At 40.2% G+C, this 21,890-nt stretch overlaps 2 protein-coding genes across 2 annotated transcripts in view; one reads left to right on the top strand and one right to left on the bottom strand.

Moving 5' to 3' along the window:
* Positions 1–8,117, bottom strand: part of LOC139718573 (T-complex protein 1 subunit gamma-like) — a 31,884-nt gene extending 23,767 nt beyond the window's left edge. The window contains exons 1-3 of the mRNA XM_071630040.1: positions 8,036–8,117; positions 7,875–7,936; positions 1,306–1,356 (exon numbers count right to left, since the gene is read on the bottom strand). Coding sequence (XP_071486141.1) covers positions 1,306–1,356; positions 7,875–7,936; positions 8,036–8,072 — 150 coding nt within the window. The 5' untranslated portion in view covers positions 8,073–8,117. The remainder of the gene's footprint in view (positions 1–1,305; positions 1,357–7,874; positions 7,937–8,035) is intronic.
* A 259-nt stretch (positions 8,118–8,376) lies between these two features.
* Positions 8,377–20,934, top strand: LOC139718556 (phosphomevalonate kinase-like). The gene is made up of 6 exons (XM_071630022.1): positions 8,377–8,499; positions 13,450–13,577; positions 17,356–17,419; positions 18,992–19,144; positions 20,046–20,181; positions 20,666–20,934. The coding sequence occupies exons 2-6, from the start codon at positions 13,483–13,485 to the stop codon at positions 20,824–20,826; spliced, it is 609 nt and encodes a 202-aa protein (XP_071486123.1). The 5' UTR covers positions 8,377–8,499; positions 13,450–13,482; the 3' UTR covers positions 20,827–20,934.
* The last annotated feature ends 956 nt before the right edge of the window (positions 20,935–21,890 follow it).

Genomic DNA, 21,890 nt, shown 5'->3' with positions numbered 1-21,890 from the left:
ATATGAATTACTAAAGAGCATACAATCCTAGACAAGAGGAATTCAAAGTTTAGTGATGGAGATCCAATTTGAAATGGTTGTGATATAAATATTAAAAAAAATATAAAGTAAAATGATTTTTTTTTATTGCAAGTGATACAAAAATTGTCCTTATTCAGGTTTCAATAATAGCCACAACAAAATTCATGGGTATACATACTGAGGTGTGACTCGAATCAATGACCTGACTGCTAGACAGACATCATATATCTACTCGATCACTGAGGTTCCACGCAGCAGGTATTGCTTATTTATAAAAATTAATATTTCTTGTGACAAGTTGTTTTTTATTGAAACGAAATGGCAAACTGCCCATCATCAATGGAAGTAAACACTTGAAACTATTCAATTTTTCAGTATTAACTATCCTGATAGAAATAGGGCATACAAGTGTACATACTCCGGTTGGTCATAAAAATATAGAATAATGATTAAATATGATTATGATGGTGAATATTTGGGGAATATTGTTCCCTTGTCAATCTGAATCAGTATTTGAGTAGTTTCAACTGATTCCATTTCAATAATTATGCAAAAAAATTTTATATGGGTATTTTGCAAAATTATTTTGCAAAATACCCATAAACATGTCTCTCCACACACTAAACGAATGGGGGACAAAGGGCATGCATACTCAGGTTGGTCATAAAAATATAAAAATATGATTGAATATGATTAGGATGGTGAATACTTGGGGAATATTGTTTCCTTGACAATCTGGATCAGTATTTGAGTAGTTTCAACTGATTTTACTTCAATAATTATGCAAAATACCCATAAACATGGTTCTTCACACATTAAATGAATGGGGGACAAACTGTCCCATACGTAACTGTCCCATACGTAACACGTCATGTCTATCTTTAATTAGAACCTGTAATTAGAGCTTTTTACCTAATGACACGAAACTTACCTGTGATAATCTTGAGTGTTGTGACTTTCATCACAGTGAGTTACAAGTTGTAGAATGAAATACTTTCAGAGAGTTTTGAGGTTGAAAAAAATGTTCAAAAAAACAAAATTTTTCTGGTCCCATACGTAACGGCACTTATTTTCTCTTCTAGAATATAATTGTGAAGGTCATTTTTCTCCATTTTTTGCATGATTATACTTCTCCTAGATATCAATCACCATGATAAAGTTAAATATGATCAGAAGCCATTAACACTATTTTTCAGGTCATAAAAGTCTCTGAATGTCCCATACGTAACGCGCGTGTTATCTTGGACTTGCCCTTTACTAAATGAACATGTTTTTTATTCCCACCTTTAACATGGACCTTGGACCAAGACAGGTCCTGATGACATCAGCTATCGTCTGAGAACAGAAAGAAGAACATCAATTAGAATGGGCAACATTTGATGCTTGTTTTGCAATTTCTTGAAATGTAAGAATATTAAATATCACTTGGTAACAGTACAGAATTCTCACTTTTCCTTGAATTCCTAGAAACTCTTTGATCAATTTTATACTATTCACAACATCTATCAATCCTATTCCAACTTCAAGAAATTTGCTTAACACTCGATATGTACAAATTACTAGCCTTGGCTTGGCTAACATACAATACACTGTACCTCACAAACTCGCTAGACCTGGATACTTGAAAGACGCCATACCCACATCAGGTCATATTCTCGTAAAATGAGATGGCTAACTTCAGTTTCAGATTTTAGGCAGCATTAGCCGCTTAAAGCTCTTTAGTGACTCGGATTCAGTCAAAAGAGTCAGAAGCTCTTTTGAGCAATGACAAAAAAGTGAACATCTAATATCAACGCTTCCTCAGCCAACTTGGTTGAACTTTACAAGTTATTTAGAGATTATAAACCAGTTTTCAGCCACCCTCTAGAATCTGGACACTTATCACTGATCACCAGCCAGCAAATTCTATTGTCACAACACACACATTATACATGTGTATCAAATCATTTCACACACTGGCACTGTCGTTCACAACAGGGAAATCTGTGCCTTAACATAATCAACATTGAGATAAAAGTAGTTTAAATATATTCAACAAACATTGTTGATATGATTTGTATGTATCATTTTAGTTGAGTTAAAGGACAAATTCACCTTCATAGACATGTGGGTTTTGTGAATGCAGCAATTTTAGTAGAATGGATCAGTGAGAGTTTGAGGAAAATCGGACGATCCGTTCAAAAGTTATGAATTTTTGAAGTTTTTGCTCAGTCACGACTGGATGAGAAGACTACTACAGCTTGTGATGTCACATGAGTACAACGACATAAAGTTTATAAAGAAAATTCAACATATTTCTACTTTTCTCGCGTAACAAAAGAACACTCGACTTCTCTCTTTCAGAAGGCATGGGGAATAATATTACCCTTAACATATGTCAGTAACAAGTCAAAGAAATGAGCACTGTATTCACAAATTAAAGTTTTGTGAAATGCTCTTTTTATTTTCCTATATATCGTTGTACGCATGTGACATCACACACTGTGGTGGTCTTCTCATCCAACACGGCCGTAATCTGGCAGAACTGCGTATCTCCTTTAACACATTACGCCAGAAATTGGGTTTAAAGATTCAATGTTACACCTTTCTAAACTGAGATACGATGAGTTGCATTTTTCCTCTTTTCTCGGTCATAATTGGTCTAAAGAATTTATTTCCAGCAAAAAAATGACAATCTGACCTTTTTAAGTAGTAAAAATTACCAATTTAAAAAACTTACGCAGTTCTGCCAGATTAATCGTCGCCAAATTTTTGCGATCGTAATCTGGCAGAACTGCGTATCTCTGGTCACGTGCCCGGGTTGATCAGCCAGAACTGCGTAAGTTTTTGGCCATGCGGGGGGTTTTTCAGGCAGAACTGCGTATCTCTAGGAGATACGCAGTTCTGCCTGATAAGCACGTGTTTCATCAGGCAGAACTACGTATCTCTTTTTGTCGTCAACCACGTGCTTATCAGCCAGAACTGCGTATCTCCTAGAGATACGCAGTTCTGGCTGATAAACACGTGGTTTATCAACCAGAACTACGTATCTCGGTCTATTTTCTGCGGGTTGTCTATCGTATTTTACCATCCACCCTCTTACTATTCAGCGGATGCAGTGTCAAAACAATGAATATTTTAGATCGAGTACAATTTTTTTGAAATATTTGTATTGTATAAAGTCATCATTATTGATTCACATTTAATTTCATTTTATCCATTCATTTGTATATGGAAAATAACTTGCTTTCCCCAAATGTTGTCAGTCTGTGTTCATGTTTCAGTATTATTTAGCGGCACAAGAAGTACTGCTACATCAAAAGCCTGGCTGCTGCTTGGGTTATTGTCGATCTCATGAAGCATTGCATTTGGACTAAGAATAATATTAGACTAGGTTCTAGATGTTAAGCTATATTGTTCATCAAGACTATAGGTACTACACTGTAGACCGTCGTCTATTCAGGCCTAACGATACACTAGACATCTAGAGACTAGTACTAGTAGAGCGGTACGTAGGAATCTGCATACGATAGGCCTACTGATCTCATCATTATCCTAGTATTCCTACTCTATGCCCAAAGTAAGAGTAAGCCTAGACCCTTTTGGCTGAAGGCCTAAACTCTATTTAAACTAAAGAATATTAGGAGCTAGGCCTGACTAAAAGTTTATTTACAGCTTTATTAGAAAATAAAAAAAATAGACCCTAGTTCTCGTTTGTGTCGACTCCTAGTCCTACTGTAGGCCTTATTGTCACTACAGTACTAACGTTAGGGTAGTAGTGTTCTAACCGTTACTATCTATTTCTACGCAGGCCTATTAAAAACGTACGAGAACTCTCGAACTCTGTCTACTCGATTGTCTAGGTCTATGTAACATCCAGACGTCTATTTTGGGGCGTCATTATAACAGACTAGTAGATCAATGAAAATTAGTTTCTAGATTTTCTAGTCTAGACTCTAGATCTAACGCTAGACTCTATATCCAGGTAGGGGCTAAATCTAGCGTTACAGCTAGACTGTTTATTGGGGATCTAGGCCTAGAAGGTACTAATGTTGTAGATCTAAGAACAACATAAAGCCTAACATGCCTATCTATAATGACTAACGGTAAGTCTATAGAGTCTATAGCCTATAATGTCTAGTAGTAGGCCCCTAGTACTGGTAGTAATGTATAGAACACAGATCTAAATCTAAGTTTCAGATCTATTTCTAGGGCTAAATGTTTATAATTTAGCGTTTAACCTGTAGATTCTAGATTCTTCATATTACAGACTTCAAGAATGTCTGGCCGAATCAAATCTAGAAAAACAGAAAACTGAGTAAAGACAGAATAACCGGCGATTCAGCCTAAGTTAAGTAACGGTAGGCCCCAGTAGTCTACTAGTAGTAGGCCCTAGGCCCCTACTGCACAATTTACTGGGAGTACCGGTACGGTACCGGTATTAAAAAGTAAACTGTAAAAGTGTTAGTATTGGTCAATTTCTGACGTCTGTAGGATTGGATCGAAAATGCCATCGTTATAGACGGTATCCTAGATATTCATTAAACTTCTCGAGATCAATCCCATAGATCCAAGCCCACTAACCGCTTATTACAATGAAAAATAAAATAAGAAGCTATGGTCAATGGATTACAGATATTGTTGTTCGCGTGACCTACGCTACCGCACAGTACATTGATTTCACGTACACTAACAATCATGGACAAGTGCTGCAGCAGTACCAAGTAGGCCTAAAGTTGACTGGAGCGTGATGTCAGACAAGATGAAAACTATAACGTTTGTTAGATCTAGAAATGCTCTAGGCTTAAAAAACACTAGATTGTAGCAAAACTTAATAGTAAGGCATACCGCATATTGACCTGTTTTGAAGCCTGCCAGTCTATGAAGGGAAAGAAAGTGGCAATTTCCCCCAAGAGTAACGAGGGTTATTGCTTTAGCGTGACTGTCGTCGTGTACAATACACGTAGCCGCACGACGTGTCTAGCTAGCTAGCTAGCTAGCTAGGCACTGCTAACCTGAACGCGCAGCGCGTTCGTCACTACCAAGGTCGCGCACGCGCGTGTTAAGATATACCATGTCCGTGCGGGACGCAGGAACACCTTGGTCCAAGCGTTGTCGTAAGTCGACTTACGCAGTTCTGCCTGATTAACATCGGAAAATTCATTTCGAATCTCGACTTACGCAGTTCTGCCAGATTAATCGCCCTCTCTCCTCAGGAATTTTGCCAAAATCACTTTCTAAAAATAACTTTCTGTACCGATTCACAACTTATTTTTTGGCCCACTTGAAAGAGCATGAGAAAAAACACTCAAAACACTCAAAACCTGAAAATCGACCAAAATCGACTTAGGGAGTTCTGCCAGATTACGGCCGAACAGTGACTGCGCAGATACTTAAAAAATTCATAACTTCTGAACGGATTGTCCGATTTTCCACAAACTTGCAATGATGTGTTCTACTAATATTGTTGCCTTCACTCAATCCACGTGTCTATGAAGGTGGACTTGTCCTTTAACAAATATTGCAGCAAAAGCCAAATGTTAAGAGTCCGAAAACTGCGGGTGGTGGTTTTGCTCTATTAAACATTAGCAATGCCTATGATTTTTACTTAACAGTGCAATTTGAGACTTCTAGAATTTACGAGGACCTTTACTTACATGGATACATTTTATTTTTAATACAATGTACCACTAGGCCTACTAGGTCTAGAGGTCTAGGCAATTACGAAAGTAAATTTTACATCCTGACATTAACGTCAATCACCGTATACAACCTAGTCACCACCTGCGTGTATTTCCTAATCCTATGCACTCCCGGGTTGGTCCACCGCCAACAGCGCGCCACATTAACACGTGTTTATGCACACACATTCCATCTAGGATGCATTGTGCATCTGATCATTGCGTTTGAAAAACTTTGTTAATCTGCCACCTGAAATCCATTCGAAATCAAATACATTCTTGCATTAAAATGGTTTTGTGACCTGTTACTATATGGTAAAATACATCTGGATTACAATCATTTGTTTGTTTATAAAGCCAAAGGAAAAAGGTTTAATCTGCCACCTGAAATCCACTCGAAATCAAAAACATTCTCTCATTAAAATGGCTTTGTGACCTGTTACATATGGTAAAATACATCTGGATTACAATTATTTGTGTTTTTATGAAGGAAAAAGGTGAAATAGGAATGAGTGATGAAAGTTAATGCGTTGCCCCAGCCCAGCTGATCTCCGATCGCAGCGCGCGTTACATGATGTGACGTCTGGCAACATATAACCGGGGTAATCAACGTTTAATAGGGTCTAGCTAGATACTAAACCTTCTAGTTCTAGTTTACAGCATCCCGAAGAAGGCTTTACAGTAGTCTGCATTCTTCTTTTTCAGTGTGACTTTAGTCTCGAATTAGGGTTCTGTTAGTTAGAAAGAATCTGTCTTCAAGTCGTACAGAGACTCCAACTCTCCCGTTTTCGACGGGAGATCTCCCGCCGAAAACCCATTTTTGCAAAATCTCCCGTTCTCCCGTTTGAGATTTAATTTCTCCCGCCCTGGCTCTTTGTCTCCCGTTGGAAAGGATTTCTTGCATATTTCTATCGTGTGTTGAAAAAATAAGCCTTAGATAGCACCAGAGAGCATCTAGAACCCTAGGAATTTCGCCCTTCGCACACATCAACTTTGAGTCTCCCGTTTGCTCGGGGTTTCAGTCGGGAGAATCTCCAGATCAGAAGGTACCTTGGGTTGGAGTCTCTGGTCGTACATCTTTGCAGACTCTTCTAGTTCAATTGTGAGTGTTACTCTGGAGGTGTCTGACGTCTGTGGTATCAACTTCTAATTTTGTGATGTACATCATTCATTGTCATCATCATCGCTGATCACGCACTTTTGCTTATTCAAATCTCTACACCTGTAGTGTAGGTTCCTTTTCCATGGCTTGTACAAGGCACAAATTGTGGGCATCAACCAAAGTCACGACTAGACTACCGTGCTCTGTGAAATTGACCACCACCCAAATCCGAATGCACAGAAGAAGGCCTACTGGGCATTTTCAAGGTAATGGGACCCCCCAACGTTACATTTGGTGTTTCGGACATATCCACAGTGCTTTACATTCTAAATGAAATACAATGGCTTTAAGTGATTCCTGAATAATATTTTTTTCTTTAACTGAGTCACTTATATATTTTTTTATTTCTGCAAATTGAAGATGAAAATTTCATGTGAACGTATGTAACAGGTGGACAGACATTGGTGTACTAATGTATGACGGTCAAATTAAGTATCTTCCATGGAAAATGATCCTTTGTTTACTAAATGAACTGATATGGATGATAAGAGATAACATCATCCAAAGAAATCAAATTACCTGTGCATTAAGGTACTTTTCTAGAGTTTAGGCTGAACGTATGTAACATGGACGGACAAAAATGTAACGTCCACGTCTGTCCACATGTTACATACGTTCGTTTTTTCTACAAGTGTACTATAGTGCACAGTTAATTTAAATTTTGGGGGTGATATTGTATCTTCTTATCCATATCAGTTGTTTTAGTAAAGAAAAGCTCATTTACCATAGAAGGTATTTAATTTGACTGTCATGCATTAGTACACAAATGTCTGTCCACCTGTTACATACGTTCACTATTTTTACGTTTTTTGAAATAAATTTTGATAGATAGCCTGCTTGGAGCAAAATCTGGACAAAGTTATCTCTCCTAGGTGAGCTTTATACAGTGCTAAAGTGTTTGGTGGGTTATTCACATTGGAAACATAAGATTACCTAGTGTCTTTGAAATGGACCCCATTACTGTGAAAATGCCCTACTGTACCTCCGTACATCACCATGCCATGCATACACAAAGTCATTGCGTGACTCACCTTCGCTGCAGCCACATTTCCGAGCTGGACCTGCTTTCCGCTTTCCCGTTTCGTGTTCTGATCTGGAATGAAATACAAAAATGATTCATCGCATTGACATAATAATATGTTGATGAAAAAGACTAGATTTAAGAAGATAAGTATTATTGAAAAATACTTACTGAGAACCAAAACGGGAGCTCTGCCTGGCATCATCATTTTGGGTAACTCTCTGCGCCCTGACGTTGTGAGGAATACTCTCGAATTATCAATACATGCGTTGTACGTATAGCTAGCGAAACACGTGCATGCATGAGATACGCTATGGATACACGCATGCTACTATACATGCATGCATGCGGTATGCAGTACACCGGTTCTAGAGTACGTTAGGTTGCCATTAGTATCTTGCATTTACAACGAGAGAGGGCTCTCTTCTAATTGCAGCTGACACACAACACTGGATTCGTACTGTGTACTGCAGCGTGCGTAGCTAGCTAGCTGCATGCATCTACAGTATGCATGGACTGAAATTTATCATAAATGCCCGGGCGCGTGGGCACTGAGCACTCAGGTAGCATCAAAGATCTTTGTTACGGGAAAGTTGGAAGAATTTTTGTTTGCTCACATCCCGTGAAGCAGGAAGGTAAGATAAAGGCAAACGCCAGGCGATCTTATACTGGATTCAATAACGTTCCAATTGCACTGATTTCAGCCCGGCCCCCAACCTTGTTTCAGCCGCACTACTACTATTTACGCAAGCATGTGCACGTGCTGTAAATTTACAGGGCAATTCGAACTCCGGCGCGGGCGGGCGCGGGGCATGTTGTTGATGTCGACTGTTGAGTCCCTGCACTGGTATGATGCTGATGGTGCATGCGCGGCCATGCGGTTAGCAATCCAAATGATCCAGGCAGGGGTTGAAGGGCCATACCTCAAATTGACTCTATTGATCAATCTGCTGACAATTTTCTTTGCAGAATTATGTTCTCAATTGTTTGAGCTTCTCTGCAACATGTGCAATGTCATTACGATCGATGCAACCGTAGGACGTATAGCCGTGAATAATAAAATGATTGCAATAAACTTCACTGTTCTGAAGTGTGAAGAGTGTTCAGTAGGCCCTAAACGTTATTGCCGAGTGCAGTGCATGTTGCTGCCAATGCTGGCCTGTTGCATAAAACTAACCGTTGAATTTCAGTGGTAACTACCGTCAAAATTAGGCATCACAGCCAATCAGCATCAAGGATTATAAGTTTTACCACTAATTTGAAGACTTACTTGGCACTAGAAATGCGCGGTAAGTCCAGCGGTAAGGGTTTTATGCAACAGGGCTATCTGAGTTACGTGAGTATCACTATCAGTAAATTTAACTTGTAAGTTACTGTTAGATCTACCACTTGCTAGGAATAAATTATAGGTGAGAGGTGGTTAAACCCTTTATAAGATACTTAGAAATCACTTTTTGGGAAATGTTAAAACATACAGTTCAAATAGGAATTCAAAGGATATTTGTTGAAAGGCAGTTTTGAAAAGGCTGAACTATCCAAAAAACAAAGTTCTGGTAGAGTCTACGGTTCAGTGGTAGTAGTACTAACGTTAGTAGGCCTACCTGCAGCCTGGTAAATCAAAGCGATCCAATAAAAAAGGTGGGTCCTGCTTTTTATAATGTATGGATTGCTTTGGTATGATGTACATCTCAGCGATGTCAAGACAAGAATCAAACTGAATTCCTCATTGAATTATGTGCTCTTATTATTTCATAAGAGGTTTCTCATAATGTCAAAAAAACATTTTTATATAAAAAATGTTGAAAACCTTGAACCCTATCTCAACTGAAACTGTGCCATCCCTTTAATATTGATGGAGCTCTGTTGAGTTGGCAACTAAAGCCTGCCGCACACTACACGACTCACGACTATATACAACCTTTGGACCATACCCAGTTGTACGACCTGCCAACGCACACTATACCATCAGACCTTACTAGTAGGCTTGGAGTTCGATGTTAATTGTGAATTAGCCTAGTACTAGTAGACAGGGACATCGTCAAAGAAAGGGGGTGATAGAAGAGTAGTGGAAAGGGTGATGACAATTTTTGTGTATGTAGGAATGGATATGGACTAGATGGAGAGAGAGACGGTACACGTCTTCCTTGGCTTGGGTCTGAGAGGCCAACTGTTTATTGCAACCAATATGGCTGATTATATAACACAGTCCAGTACAAGTATTTACAGTCATGGGATGAAGAGGATGGGTGGCAGAGGAAGTGAGATGGACAGGTGGTGATGTTTATATGCGTGGTAATGAGGCATGGTAGTGGCTGGAGAAAGGAGTGTCAGGTTGACCGTGAGAAAGACAGGATAGAGTGACCAAAGCAGTGATGGTGGAATGATAGCATGAGATGGTACAATTGTTTCATACACATTCTATGTACAGACATAATATCCCTCCCCTTGTTGAAAGAAAAGAAAAGAAAAGTCAAGAGGAAGTGTGAGTGTGAAAGCAGGAAAGTCAAAAGATCAAGACGTGAATTCGGGGAGGCTCTTTATACAACAAAGGCAAAACATAGTAAAGACAATAAGCAGATAACAGAGTTCAATTTTCACTATTCACTTGACGATGTCTAACTACTTTTTTTTTCCAAAGTTCAAGTCCATCTTGGTCAGTCCTTTGTTTTCTCCTATGTTCTCAAAGTTATATACACAGCTAACTTAGTTTTCAGATTTTCAATCATAGTCGGGGGCAGTCCATGTTCACTCACTTACGTTCTAATTCCTCCTGGTTGTCATTCGTGGTCGCGATTCGGGAAGTCCTCCATGTTGTTCGAGGCTCAGTCGCTTCACGTCCTCGGGTCACATTGGTCGTCGTTAAGTTCAAAGCTTCCGAAGTCGCGCTCGGGTCTTAGTCGAATCATTATCCTCTCCTTGGAATCAAAATAGTCTGTCGCGGTCGTCCTGATTTTTTGTGGTCGTCACTCTGCGATGTGTTCGTCATTGATCGTCCGATCGATGTATGGTGTACGCTGTTTCTCGTGTCGTCAGTCCGATGTCGTGATTTTCCCTTGCAGTCTGGCCGTGCTGCATGTTTTTAAGATGCTTGGGCCGTGGATGAAAATCGTAATCCACTCGCTTTTCTCACTTCAGTCTCATTAGGTTCGATCTGGTATCTGGCCATGCTGCACATTTTCTCTGATCCGTGCTCGGGCCGTGGATGGCTGGTCCACTCAGCGATGTTCAATCGCGCTGTGTCGGCTTTTTGTCCTGATCGATGATCTGGCCATGCTGCATGCTGCTGATGCTCGGGCCATGGACGGCTAGTCCATCCGGCGATGTCCAATCGCGATTATTCTCCGTCAGTGTCAGTGTCAGTCCGTGCTGCATGCTTCCAATGATGCGCGGGCCGTGGACGACATGTCCATCCGGCGATGCTAGATGATTGCTTGATTCACAAAGTCTCTTGCATGTCGATGTCGTAATCGTTGCTCATGTTCATGTTCACTGTTGTCCTCTGGAGCTAGGGTCCGGCTCAGATTTATCGTGGTCTATTTCTCCATTCTCAGTACGTTTGAAGGCTCGCCATGCTGATCGTGTGCAGTCGTGCTCATAGTTGGTTTCCGTTTGTGATGCATGGGCCATGGTCAATGTCTCTGCAGCTCATTGCCCTAGTCGATCTCAATGTCGATCTCCTCCCTTTCCTCCATAATGGAGGGAGTAGCTGTTGAGCACACAGCGGTTCTACATCCTCGTCGCCATTTTTTGTGTATGTAGGAATGGATATGGACTAGATGGAGAGAGAGACGGTACACGTCTTCCTTGGCTTGGGTCTGAGAGGCCAACTGTTTATTGCAACCAATATGGCTGATTATATAACACAGTCCAGTACAAGTATTTACAGTCATGGGATGAAGAGGGTGGGTGGCAGAGGAAGTGAGATGGACAGGTGGTGATGTTTATATGCGTGGTAATGAGGCATGGTAGTGGCTGGAGAAAGGAGTGTCAGGTTGACCGTGAGAAAGACAGGATAGAGTGACCAAAGCAGTGATGGTGGAATGATAGCATGAGATGGTACAATTGTTTCACACACATTCTATGTACAGACATAATAACAATGAAGAGAAACAAGCAGCAAGGGAGGTTGAGGGTGCTGAAATTCTCTGACAAAGGGTCATCCCATTCCCATGAATTCAAATTTCTCAAGAGAGGAAAGGGATCCTGATTAAGAAAGATGGTGAAAAAGAAAAGTTGCAATGCTGAGTGTATACAGAAATAACCATTTTTTTTCTTATATATACCACTATTTACCAATTTGAGATTCACTCATAGCTACCCACTGTACCATGCTTCTGTGAGTATTCCTGGCAGAGGCGCATGTTCTACTGAAATTAGCCAGCAAATTGTGAGTAGTGAATTGTGAATACTGTAAAAGTGGATCCTTATTTTCACGCAACTAATTTTTCGCGCTCGGCGGGGTTAGAAGAGTTTCGCGTGTTTTTAATTCCGCGAAATCAAAACGTCAACTACTGGAACATATGGCAAGCAAAAGTATTCGTGTGCTTTTATTTTCGCGCTAGTTTCTGGTTGCGCGAAATGCGCGAAAATTTCAACACCGCGAAAATTTCCACTTTTACAATAGTGAATTGTCGGGGCATGCATGCTGGCTTCTACAGCAGTTTAAACACTTCTGGCATGGGACCCATTGCTAGAAATTTGTCATAATGCCATTCAAAGCAACTTTACATCAAATGCAAGTACAGTCAACCTTCCCTAGGTTGAGTCTATTTGGACTGAAAAAAATAGCTTCAGCTTAAAGAAAATTTGACTTGTAAGGGATTAGAATCAAGAGGAAATAAAGAAAAAAGGACTTGAAAAGAACTTTTGAGTTAGGCGATTGTTCGACTTAGATTCAACTTTGGATCTGTTGCTTTCAACTTTGCAGAGACTCCAACTCTCCCGTTTTTGACGGGAGATCTCCCGCCGAAAGCCCATTTTTGCAAAATCTCCCGTTCTCCCACCCTGGCTCTGTGTCTCCCGGTGGAAAGGATTTCTTACTTATTGCTATCGTATGTTGAAGAAATAAGCCTTAGATAGCACCAGAGAACATCTAGAACCCTAGGAACTTCGCGCTTTGCACACATCAACTTGGAGTCTCCCGTTTGCTAGGGGTTTCGGGTGGGAGAATCTCCAGATCAGAAGGTGTTTGTGGTCGGAGTCTTTGACTTTGCGTTTACAAATTGCTCAAAATTAAATGCAAAGTGGCATTTGATTTACCGGTATTTGTGTATAAAATCAAGTGCAAGTCCTGTCAGCAATGGACTTGCATTTACATGCAAAGTTGCATGTATATGATTTTGGGGACTTGCATTTGATTTTATGAGTTTCTAGCAATGAGGCCCTCCCAGGTTCGCATGAGCATTAGATGCCAGGTTTCCATCAGAGAGGTTGGCTAATTGCAGAAGATGATGTGGGTACGCTAGACATGCTTGTAATGTGCATTTGAGCTCAACTGGTATTTGGCTTGTAATCTGACTCTGGCTGCTCTTCTATGAAAAAATGGTCTACTAATCAGAGTCGGTGTGTTCTTTTGTTTCTTTCAGGGCAGGAGCTTAGCTGCTTTCCATGAAGTGAAAATGGCCTCGGCGTCAACGGATCCAACAGTTGTGGCTGTTTTCAGTGGCAAGCGCAAATCTGGCAAAGACTTTGTAACATCCATTTTGAACCAAAGGTAAAACTTCCAAAAAGACGATAACAAACATTGGGCTAGTAGAAGTCACAGCATTGATTCCTGCTGCAGCAGATTTGATTTCAATCATGTCTTAGAACATCATATGCCATGTACTAGGTGTTTCAAAAAACATTTCCCACTTTTGATCATAAATATTTCAAAAACTATTCATTTGATAGAACTGTCATTGATATGAGTAATAGGTGGATAGTGTACAATTTGGTTGGAGGTGATTTGCACGTGAAAGCATAAATCAGTTTCATTAAATCTGAGATTGATTTTGAAGTAAGGTGTCAGATTTTGGTTAAATTTTAACCCTCTGTAAAAAAATTGAACTTCGCACAGGAACCAATGATGTGTGTGTGAGTGTGTGCTGACAATGGCCCTGAACAATGGACATGCCTGAACCGCCTGTTGACTAGGCGTCAGTCTGGCGCTCCCTGTCACATGAATGCTAAATCAACTAGAAAAGCACTCTGAGAGCGCAGACCTCCGCCAAGCATGCAGCTCATTTCCACCCGCACTGATCTTGTTTGAGATCAGTGAATTCCACCCAAGTACAGAAAGCCGCCTGATTTCCCAATATAGAAACCTTTGTTACGTCATAAACCCTCAGCTGCACAGCGCGACTCACCCTAGCAGAAACCAAATTGGCAGAAACTAGAGCACACGCTTTTGTGTGCGCATGCAAACCTCAAATACGCGCAGCCTAAACTCCCTAGATCATTGACCCTACCTGCCAAAATATCAAAAATCCTTCATAAATTCCCCCCAAATTCCCGGATCACTACCAAAAGTTAATCGTTTGGTACTTGTGTCACTCTCAACCTTTCCTGCAAGTTTCATTACAATCCGTTCACTACTTTTTGAGTTATTTTGCACACGGACAAACGAACGAACCAGCTAACAAACAAACCAACGGTAACGAAAACATAACCTCCCCCCTTGGCGGAGGTAATAATTCATGTGGATTGCCCTGGGCACTGCTAGTCTGAATTCATGCACGGTAAAGTGCTTGCAAACACCACATTTCATTCCAGCTGGCAATCATTTTCAAATATTGCTTCACATATCACTAAATTTGGGATATAAATAGAGCATAAATGATCTAAAGTTCCTCATTATACCCCCGCCAAACGAAGTTTGAAGGGGGTATATAGGAATCAGTGGACGGTCGGGCAGTCGGTCGGGTGGTCGGGCGGTCGGGCGGTTGGGCGGTCGGTCCGTTGCAAATCTTGCGTCGCGAACTACTTCCTCAGTTTTCAACCGATTCCCGTAAAACTTGGCACAGATGTGTGCCTTGGGTTGTAGATGTGCAGACATATTTTTTGACAGTACCCAAAAGTACGTTGCCATGGTAACGGCATATTATGGGCAAAAATGGGTACAAATCTTGCGTTGCGAACTCCTCCCACAGTTTTTGATCAATTTTTATGAAATTAGGTACAGATGTTCATCTGAATATGTTAATGTGCAAGACACATATTTCCGCAGTGGCAAAAAGTGTGTTGCCATTGTAACGGCATGTTATTGGTAAAATATAGGGCAAAATGCTTCATGGCAAAACTACTTCATCAGTGTTCTTCCAATTCTCATGGAATTCATATTGAATGTTTGTCTTAGGATATAGGTCAGCATGACACATTTCTTGACAGTGACAAATAGTATGTTGCCATGGTAACAGCTCACATATTATGAGCCAAAATGATGGAAAATTTTGTGTTGCAAACTACTTCCTCAGTTTTTGCCCAATTTCCATGAAACTTGGCACAGATGTGTGCCTTTGGTTGTAGATGTGCAAGACGCATTTTTTGACAGTACCCGAAAGTACGTTGCCATGGTTACGGCATATTAATGGCAGAAGATCAAGGAAAGATCTTGCGGATTTAACTACTTCCTCAGTTTTTTGACCAAAGCTTATGAAATGTGGCACACACCTTGATCTTGGTGGGAAGATGTGGAAGACATATTTTTCGGACGTGTCGGAAGCTGCGTTGCCATGGTAACGGCATATAAATGGCAGAAGATCAAGGAAAGATCTTGTGGATTGAACTACTTCCTCTGTATTCGACTGAAGCTCATGAAATGTGGCACACACATTGGTCTTGGTGGGAAGATGTGCAAGACATATTTTTTGGACGTGTCGGAAGCTGCGTTGCCATGGTAACGGCATATTAATGGCGGAAGATCAAGGAAAGATCTTGTGGATTGAACTACTTCCTCAGTTTTTGACAAAAGCTTATGAAATGTGGCACACGCAATAGTCTTGGTGGGAAGATGTGCAAGACATATTTTTCGGACGTGTCGGAAGCTGCGTTGCCATGGTAACGGCATTTAAATGGCAGAAGATCAAGGAAAGATCATTCCTTGGGTAAGACTGTCGTCACGGGGCGGGGGTATTAATCACCGTCAGTGATATTTCTAGTTTTAATACAGCTGTCTACTAATTAAATAGTCCGACAAATTTTTCGCTTTTTCGATAAAAAGAGATCATTTTTGGTAAAGAGTTCGGCAGCATTTATCATTGGGGCGATTTGTTTCAGAGTAGATTTATTTAAGGCTCCATATACACAAGTGTATACTCTAACTGATTTTCTTTACTTCCTGTCACCACGTTTACGATAGAACAGAAGGTATTCATTGTAATTTTGTTTTCAGAAGTAGGGAGAGCACTGACGCGACTCAACGACAGTATCGACAGGCGTTTGACTTTACACAGATACTGCCAGAGGCTGAATAAAGACTAGTTGTGATAGTGGAATTTCTCATGAATGAATAATGAAGCATTCAAACCCTGGCCATTGTTCAGGACCATTGTCAGGGTGTTAACCACACACTCCCATACACACCCATTGACCCCTGTGCAAAGTTAAATTTTGTACAGAGGGTTGAAAATAGAGCAAAGTCTGGAACCTAACTGAAATTAATCATGGATTTCATGAAACTTTAAATGCTTTCATATTTAAAACACCTTCAACCAAATTGTACACTATTCAGCATCACTCAAATCAATGACGGTGTTATCTGATATAAAGTTTTTGAATTATCAAGAATCAAAAGTGGGAAATGTTTTTTGAAACACCAAGTACATAGTTCTAATAAAATTTGTAGGTACATGTACATATCGGACCAGAAATGATTAAATTCACTATTCAGTATGCTACAGTGTGAATGTTGATACTAGTCTATAACTGCAGTAAAGACTTCCCAAATTACAAGTGTGCTAAACTTTTGTAAGCAGCAATCAATAAAAATTTTTTTTTTCAAAAAAAGACCTCAACACCTTTAACTGTCCAAAAGTGTCCAGTGTAAGAATTGGTTCAACATAGAGAAATAGACACGTCAGGGAAAGTTATTTTTTGTGAGTTGTTTAGAAAAAAATTACTGAGTTAGGTATAATACACCATAGGGCTTATATGCTGTTTATGGTCTCCTACGGAAATCAGATTGTTTGTCTTTTACCCACAAATTGACACAAATTCATGAATGTTTAGTGTCGTTCAAACATCACCATTTGCCTTGCTTTAATACACTCTCCCTATGTCGCTTCCCTCATCCTCTCTCCTTTTCTAGGGTCTTCTTTTGCCGAACAACAGTCCTTTCACAGACTGCATGCACATGGTATCACCATGAATCTCTCTTTCTCTTCTTGAATGTCATTTAAATGCGGAAGTGAAATTAAATAGCCAGGAAAATTAATCTGCATTGAAATACAGTCCAATTAACTGATACGATGATTTCCCAATGGTGTAGATATGTTGTAAATTTGTCATTGCAGAATAGGAGAAAACGTTTGCAAGATTCTCACTCTCTCTGCTCCTCTGAAACGCCAGTATGCCAAGGTATGTACTTTCCTTCTTTCTTTCTAAATAGATCCGTGGTAACAGTCTAGATATATTCTGGTTTCATGACAATACCAAGTCTTAAAAGCAGCAGTTAATCATCTTTATCAAGTTCTTTGAGTGCTCGGTTAGATTCCCTTAGGCTGATTTATGCAACAAGGTGAATAACTCAATTTTTGTAATTGAGGGTGTAAGGGAGAACATTGGATGAATGTTCTTGCAGTCCAAATATAAATGTGTGGATATGTAGACATTTACTGTTCTCAGAGACGGTTGCCATGGAATGTCAAAAAGAAGCACCTAGAGAATTCAAAGCTCTGTCGAGGTCATAGGGTCAGTAACCTCATGGAAGTGCATGCATGTTTTAGAAAAATTGTAGAAACGGTTCATGGTCTGGCCCACTGTCCAAAACTAAGTTGAGTTCTTTTCCCCCTTTTGTTTTAGTGAGCATATTCCGAGTCTTTCATCGAAATCTGATTCTACCTTTTGAGAGATACTTTATATTTATAGACAGACAACCAATACTGCTATATAAAGCATAACCACCTTGGCCGAGGTAACAGTACGAGTAAGCTATTAAGAAACCTAGTCGACAATACAATAGTATTGGGTTCCTCAAGGTTTTGCATTACCTGTATTTGAAAGTTTTGATGGATAATTTTTGGTACACATTACCTACTAAGTACTGCAGATCGGGTTGCTGCAGTCTGAATTCATGATGATCCGCTGTGTTATTTTCAGTTGGATATATATTTTTGATTTAGTGCAAGTTTTTGCCACTCAGCCCTTCCTGTTGGCTGATTCATTAACCTGTTGAGGACGAGTCCCGAGTATACTCGGGCAGGTGTCTATGGGAAATGCATGTTGTAGCAAAATCAGTCCGTCCTCAACGGGTTAAGAGTTGTCATTAGCTAAAATAGAAATTAAGCCCAAATCTGCAAGGTTCAATGCGGTGTAGGAGCACTCTTGTTTTACTTGTCATCATAGCAAGTTACACTTGTTTGTGCATAATGTTTGGTTTATAATGTTGGTAGCATTGCATTTTCAAGCGTCCAGCCACTACAATGGACATTTTACTCACTTGCCGCCACAGGTATTTGGCAAGGGTCCTGTGATTGCATTAGTCAAGGGCCTAATGATTTAACCGACAGAGAGTTCTAATTCCCTTGGGCTCTCATGCAAGTGCATTTGTAGCACCCTGAGCTCATGGATAATCTGTGGACTTTTGAACAGGAGGTTTTGAATTGGATGATGATGATCCACAGCATTTGTATAGCACCATATATATGTTTTAAAAACACTCAAAGGTGCAGAGAAGTTGAATTGTATGTGGCGCAACTAACCTGTGATGTGTTGTTTATTGTTTGCCCTCATCACCTTGGTTTAAAAATGGATACTATGTACGATGTAGCTTTGCACTGAGGTAAGGCGGGGTCTTCTAGGAAAGCAATGCTATTTGCACTCGCGAGGGTAAGTGAAACTATAGGTTTGTCAGACCACTGTTAATAATTGTATGGTAACCTGTCAAAGTCTTACCATTACAGGAGGGATGTTTCATTCTCTACCCAACAGATTCACAATCTTGACTATGAGCAGCTCCTGACAGCATCGTCGTACAAGGAGCGTTACAGGCAGGACATGGTGGTCTGGGGAGAGAGGAAGAGACTGGAGGACCCCGCTGTATTCTGTCGTCTTGCTACTGAAGATGTGCCATCTCAGTTTAAGGTAAACACCTCTTAGATATAACAGGACAGGTAGACTAGTACAATGGTTTCAGTGGAAAGACTTTCCACTGAAACCATTAGTGTGTAAGTTTTTTGTTGCAATATGTCCTCTTTTGTTCTGATGTGATTGTTACAGTTTATTTTCTGAGTTTCCGCCATACATTGTTGACAAGTATGCCTGTGGACAATCAGGAATGCCACTTATCAGGCAAAAACCTGAAGTTGTGCCATAAAAATAGTAATTTTCATGCTCTTTGATGTACAGATTAGTTCTTACTATTTTTACCCACATCCCTGAGTAGTGTCTGCTACATACAGATGTAGCTACACGGCATAGTTAGGGATGTGTGTAGCAGTGTTGGCCTTGGGCATTTATTATCCAGCGCCCATCATGTGTTTTCCATAGTGTGTAATAGTCATGGGTAAATTTTTACATGTTCAGCTTCTTCTTGAAAACCCTATGAAGGATTTCCAGCAAACTTGTCAGGTGGCATTCCTTAGAGTAATAGGACATCTATTTGTTCAAATGGAGAGGGAGGGGGAGGCAGAGCCATGAAATCAGGGAATCTTTACAATCTTCTGTAGAATATCTTCTTCACTTCTTCAGAGTAAATATATTGTTGATTGTAGTTTCAAGTTTGTTCGTGGTGGATCCAAGGGTGCCCCCTCGGACCTGATGGGGATTAAAATAGGGGCTAATTTCACAGCTTCATCTTCATCTTGAAAGCACATCATCAAATTTTTCACCAAGCTTGGCACGTATTATTGCCAGGGTGATAGAATACTTTTGGACTGACAGGTATCAATATTTTTGTACACATTTAATTGACGAATGCTAGTAATAGATGTCGTCCCGTAAAGTCTATATTGGACCAAGTTCCTCTCGTCACCTGTAATTGTAGGTGTGGCTAATAAGCGATGCACGACGACAGACTGATGTGGCCTACTTCAAGCAGACATATGAAAGCAGGACCCTGCTGGTCAGAGTTCAGGCTGAGGAGACTGTGAGAGCGTCAAGGGGATACGTTTTCAAAGCAGGTACAGTAGCGTGGCATGGCATGTAACTTTCACGAATCGCCACTGGCATTCAATGCATTTTATAAACAAGCACTTTTGCTTGCATAATTTTACTTTCATCAAAATCTTGGCCACTTTGCGCAATTTGCAAGTTTCGTTCACAGAAAAATTTATGGTTTTATGGTAAACTTCTTTGATTAATTTCATAGACTGGATGGAAAAGTACCACTTGTAACAATCTGCAGTCCTTTCAAATGAACAATAAAAAAAAAAAAAAAACAGAGTGGATAACGTTGCAGCTGGAATTTTTACGCCATTGTAACCTGAATTACAATGAATTTTGTTATAAGCATATTCGTTATGATGGGAGTGCAATGTACACGAAGTCATAGTTTGTGAAATTTAGTTGCAGCGTAGCTAAATGTAGGGCTACGTGTATGTTATTTTCAATCTCAGAGTGTTGTGCAGTGTAGAATAAACTTTTCTGCTTTGTTTCATCTCATAGGTGTCGATGACAGCGAGACAGAGTGTGGCCTGGACGAAGGTGTGGAGTGGGATTTCATCATCATGAACAATGGCAATGAAGAGGAGCTACACAGACAACTCACCCAGCTAGAAAACTTCATCAACTCCAAGTTAATTAATGGAACCTCCACGAAGTCATGACAAATAGCTAAAGATTTACTTTTTTATTTTTAAGTTATCATTCAAGGCAGGGAAAGTAATCCAAAGTATGTCAAAAATAGTGTGGATTTAACATGAAGCATGTATACAGTAGCATGTAGCGGGTGCTGCGTAATTATTCAAATTCATGAACTTCTTCCGTCGAGATGTTTTCATTGCAATTGATTATCATGGCTACTTCTAAAACACTGATCAATTCAGAGCTTATTCACATCGATGTAGGGCAATTTGACAATCAGTTGCAATGAAAACATCTCGACAAAAGAATTTCATGAATTTGAATAATTACGCAGTACCTGCTGCATGCTATAAGGGTTAGAACCAACACTTACTGTTGGGCGAAAGCTCGGTGGTCTAGTGGAGATGACGACTGTCTGGAGATCAGGAGGTCGTAGGTTTGAATCCCTGGAGTACATATATGCCCATGATATTTTTTATCATGGCTACTACTAAAACACTGATCAATTCAGTGCTTATTTATGTCGATGTACATGTGTAGGGCAATTTGTCAATCAGTTGCAATAGGCGGTTTTCGCATCCTCAGCATGGACGTAGAATTTGCGGTCCGTGCGCAAAAATCAACACGTTACTATAGTAACAGCGGGCAGCCTGCCATAGCATAGAAATCTTGAATGGGTCTTGCCCAGATTTTTGTCGGTTGCAACGAGGTCGGACACAGAATCAACAACCAATCAGCACGCTTGTAGCAGTGTAGACACCACGCATGATTGAATCACACATGCATTGCAAGCCTCTATATGTGACCCGCTACAACAAAATGGTCCTAAAGTCGCGCACGGTCGAAGCCGTGAAAATCGAGTTTGAAATTAGAGCATCAAAATTGGTCAAAACTTACGATTTTCTGAATTTGACATATTATTAGAGTCTGACATGTCTTCTATCATCTGTCGAAATTTTGAAGCAAAATGATGAAAGGAAAGACCAAAAAATAACGTTTTTCTGGGCCATGTTTTTTGGGCGTTTCAACGAAGCAGAAACTGGTTCGAACATTTGGATTGAGCGCCACACGTAGGCTCCGCCCCTAA

This window comes from Diadema antillarum, unplaced genomic scaffold (genome assembly GCF_040938485.1).
Source record: "Diadema antillarum isolate AM-2024a unplaced genomic scaffold, OU_Dant_1.0 scf00000097, whole genome shotgun sequence".
NCBI classification, from domain to species: Eukaryota; Metazoa; Echinodermata; class Echinoidea; order Diadematoida; family Diadematidae; genus Diadema; species Diadema antillarum.
The sequence above is the reverse complement of the archived record's forward strand: the minus strand, read 5'-3'. Positions and strand labels throughout refer to the sequence as shown.

Coding starts and splice junctions, on each gene's coding strand:
- LOC139718556 (XM_071630022.1), top strand. CDS start 13,483: ATGGCCTCGGCGTCAACGGATCCAACAGTTGTGGCTGTTTTCAGTGGC. Junction 17,420..18,991: donor TGAAACGCCAGTATGCCAAG/GTATGTACTTTC, acceptor TCTACCCAACAG/ATTCACAATCTTGACTATGA. Junction 19,145..20,045: donor ATGTGCCATCTCAGTTTAAG/GTAAACACCTCT, acceptor CTGTAATTGTAG/GTGTGGCTAATAAGCGATGC.